This window comes from Lutra lutra, chromosome 11 (assembly GCF_902655055.1).
Source record: "Lutra lutra chromosome 11, mLutLut1.2, whole genome shotgun sequence".
NCBI lineage: Eukaryota > Metazoa > Chordata > Mammalia > Carnivora > Mustelidae > Lutra > Lutra lutra.
In genome coordinates, this window is record NC_062288.1 from 96,131,794 (window position 1) to 96,135,145 (window position 3,352).

Genomic DNA, 3,352 nt, shown 5'->3' on the forward strand with positions numbered 1-3,352 from the left:
TAGGATTATTTGTTTCATTTCTTTGAAAAAATGGGATGGGATTTTGATAGGGATTTCATTAATTAATGATTAATTAAATTAATTGATATCATTAATTAATTTCATTAATTGCTTTAGGTAGCATAGACATTTTCACAATATTTGTTCTTCCAATCCAGGAGATTGGAACATTTTTCCATTTCTTTGTGTCTTCCTCCATTTCTTTCATGAGTACTTTATAGTTTTCTGAGTATAGATTCTTTGTATCTTTGGTTAGATTTATTCCTAGGTATCTTATGGTTTTGGGTGCAATTGTAAATTGGATTGACTCCTTAATTTCTCTTTCTTCTGTCTTGTTGTTGTAAAGAAATGCCACTGATTTCTGTGCATTGATTTTATATCCTGACACTTTACTGAATTCCTGTACAAGTTCTAGCAGTTTTGGAGTGGAGTTTTTTGGGTTTTCCACATATCGTATCATATCTGCAAAGAGTGATAATTTGACTTCTTTGCCGATTTGGATGCCTTTAATTTCTTTTTGTTGTCTGATTGCTGAGGCTAGGACTTCTAGTACTATGTTGAATAGCAGTGGTGATAATGGATATCCCCGCCATGTTCCTGACCTTAGCAGAAACGCTTTCAGTTTTTCTCCATTGAGAATGATATTTGAGGTGTGTTTTTCATAGATGGCTTTGATAATATTGAGGTATGGGCCCTCTATCCCTATACTTTGAAGTTTTTTTTTCCTTTTCAGCATAACAAAATTCATTGCTTATGCACCACACCCAGTGCTCCATGCAATACGTGCCCTCCATAATACCCACCACTTGGCTCCCCCAACCTCCCACCCCCGCCCCTTCAAAACCCTCAGATTGTTTTTCAGAGTCCATAGTCTCCCCTTCCAGTTTCCCTCAATTCCCTTCTCCTCTCCATCTCCCTATGTCCTCCATGTTATTTGTTATGCTCCACAAATAAGTGAAACCATATGAAGATTGACTCTCTCTGCTTGACTGATTTCACTCAGCATAATCTCTTCCAAGATGGAAGGGAGCTAGTGGTAAAAAGGAATGCACTGGTCAGGAAGGTGACAGGGTGGCTAGTCACAGCACAGTGGAAGGCTGGAAGACCTGTGGACTGAGAGATGCAGGTGGTACACTGGGCAGGGTGCTAGCTGTCTTGCCTATGTGCCTATATGCCATTAGTAGCTGGGCTCATATTCTTGGCTAGATTTAATTTTCTTCATATATCATGATTATTCTAAAAACAATGAATACTGTTACGCTGAAAAGAAATAATAAATAAATAAATAAATAAAATCTTAAAAAAAAAAGATTAGCAGTGATCATGTAAAGGGTACAATAGAAACTGAACCCTTCCTAGTCATGTTCTGGAGTCTGTGAACAGGAGGGGAATATTTTCTCTGCCTGAGTCTGTTTTTATTTTGGATCAGAAGCACTGTGATCTCTTTTATACCCTTTAGATTTCACAAGGAACAACTGCTCAGAACTAAATGTTGGGGAATCACTCTAGTGAATTCTATCTCTTAGGCTTCCCTGGCTCCCCAGAATTACGCCATACCTTATTTGCTACGTTCTTCCTCTTCTACTCAGTGACAGTCATGGGGAACATGCTCATCATTGTGATTGTCAGTGTTGATAAACGTCTGCAGTCCCCCATGTATTTCTTCCTTGGCTACCTCTCTGTCCTAGAGATCCTGATCACATCAGTTGCTGTCCCCTTGATGCTCTGGGGGTTACTGCTTCCTGGGATGCAGGCAATATCTTTGACAGCAGGTAGTGCACAATTATACTTGTACCTTTCTTTGGGCACATCAGAATTTATATTAATGGGAGCAATGCCTGTGGACCGTTATGTGGCTGTCTGTAACCCCCTGAGGTACAACATCATTATGAACAGCCACACCTGCACCTGGGTGGTCATTGTGTCATGGGTGTTTGGGTTCCTATTTCATATCTGGCCTGTCTGTGCCACATTTCAGCTTACCTTCCTCAAATCAAATGTGTTAGACCATTTTTTATGTGACCGAGGGCAACTGCTCAAACTATCCTGTGATGACAGCCATTTCACACAGTTTATTCTTTTTTTAATGGCTGTTTTTGTTATCAATGGTGCTTTGATCCCTACAATCATCTCCTACCCCTACATCATCTCCACCATTCTCAAGATCCCTTCAGCCTCTGGCCGAAGGAAAGCTTTCTCTACCTGTGCATCCCACTTCACCTTTGTTGTGATTGGCTATGGCACCTGCTTGTTCCTGTATGTGAAACCCAAGCAAACACAGGCAGCTGAGTACAACAGGGTAGCATCACTGATGGTTTTAGTGGTGACCCCTTTTCTGAACCCATTCATCTTCACCCTCTGGAATGACAGATTTATAAAGGCCTTTCAAGACATCATGAAACGCTGCTGGCAACTCCTCAGGGGGTAGCTATGTCCTAAGGACAATCATGGACTCATCATCATGAACTGGAGTAATCTGAAAGCAATAATGCAATCTGAAATGATCATTTTCCACACCAAGTGGTTTGTAATATACAAGGAAATTTTAAGACACTGATTGTGCTCTAATTTATAATCAGATGATTCTTGCATGGGAATCTCATTATTATTTTTCAATCAGATATATTTGTTTATACACTCTTCTGTAGTTATAATACATCTTACGATATAAATTTAACAAATAAAAATATATAAAATATGTTATTTTTTTCTTTTTTAGAACACTCATCTCTTTTTTTTGGCATTCTATGCAATCTTTATTTTTATAGTCTATTTTAAAATCTATGGTTTCTAATTGTTTTATTTTTATTTATTTCTTTGTTTCAAATTTTTATTTAAATTCTAATTAGTTAACATACATTATAATATTGGTTTCAGGGGTAGAATTTAGTGATTCATCACTTACATACAACACCCAGTGCTCATCACAAGTGCCTTCCTTAATGCCCATCACCCATTTAGCTCATCCCCTGCCCACCTCCCTCCGTCAACCCTCCGTTTGTTCTCTATAGTTAAGAATCTCTTATGGTTTGCTTCCCTCTCTCTTTTTTGCCTCCGTACCTTATGTTCATCTGTTTTATTCCTTAAATTCCACATATGAGTGAAATCGTATGGTCTTTGTCTTTCTGTAGCTAACTACTTTGTTTAGCATAATATACTCTAGCTCCATCCACATCAGTGCAAATGGTAAGATTTCATTCTTTTTGATAGCTAAGTAATATTCCATTATATGTATATGTGCTCATATGTGTATTCCTTCCATATATATATATATATATATATATATATATATATATATATCTGTATATATACCTTCCTCGAGGCCCCCTAGCTCCTGTGTCTCTCTCAGAGT

General features: G+C 37.9%; 1 protein-coding gene across 1 annotated transcript; it reads left to right on the top strand.

Moving 5' to 3' along the window:
• The first annotated feature begins 1,489 nt into the window (after nucleotides 1-1,489).
• LOC125081314 (putative olfactory receptor 9A1) lies at nucleotides 1,490-2,428 on the top strand. Its single transcript, XM_047695858.1, has one exon. The coding sequence runs from the start codon at nucleotides 1,490-1,492 to the stop codon at nucleotides 2,426-2,428; it is 939 nt and encodes a 312-aa protein (XP_047551814.1).
• Nucleotides 2,429-3,352: the final 924 nt, after the last annotated feature.

Coding starts and splice junctions, on each gene's coding strand:
- LOC125081314 (XM_047695858.1), top strand. CDS start 1,490: ATGTTGGGGAATCACTCTAGTGAATTCTATCTCTTAGGCTTCCCTGGC.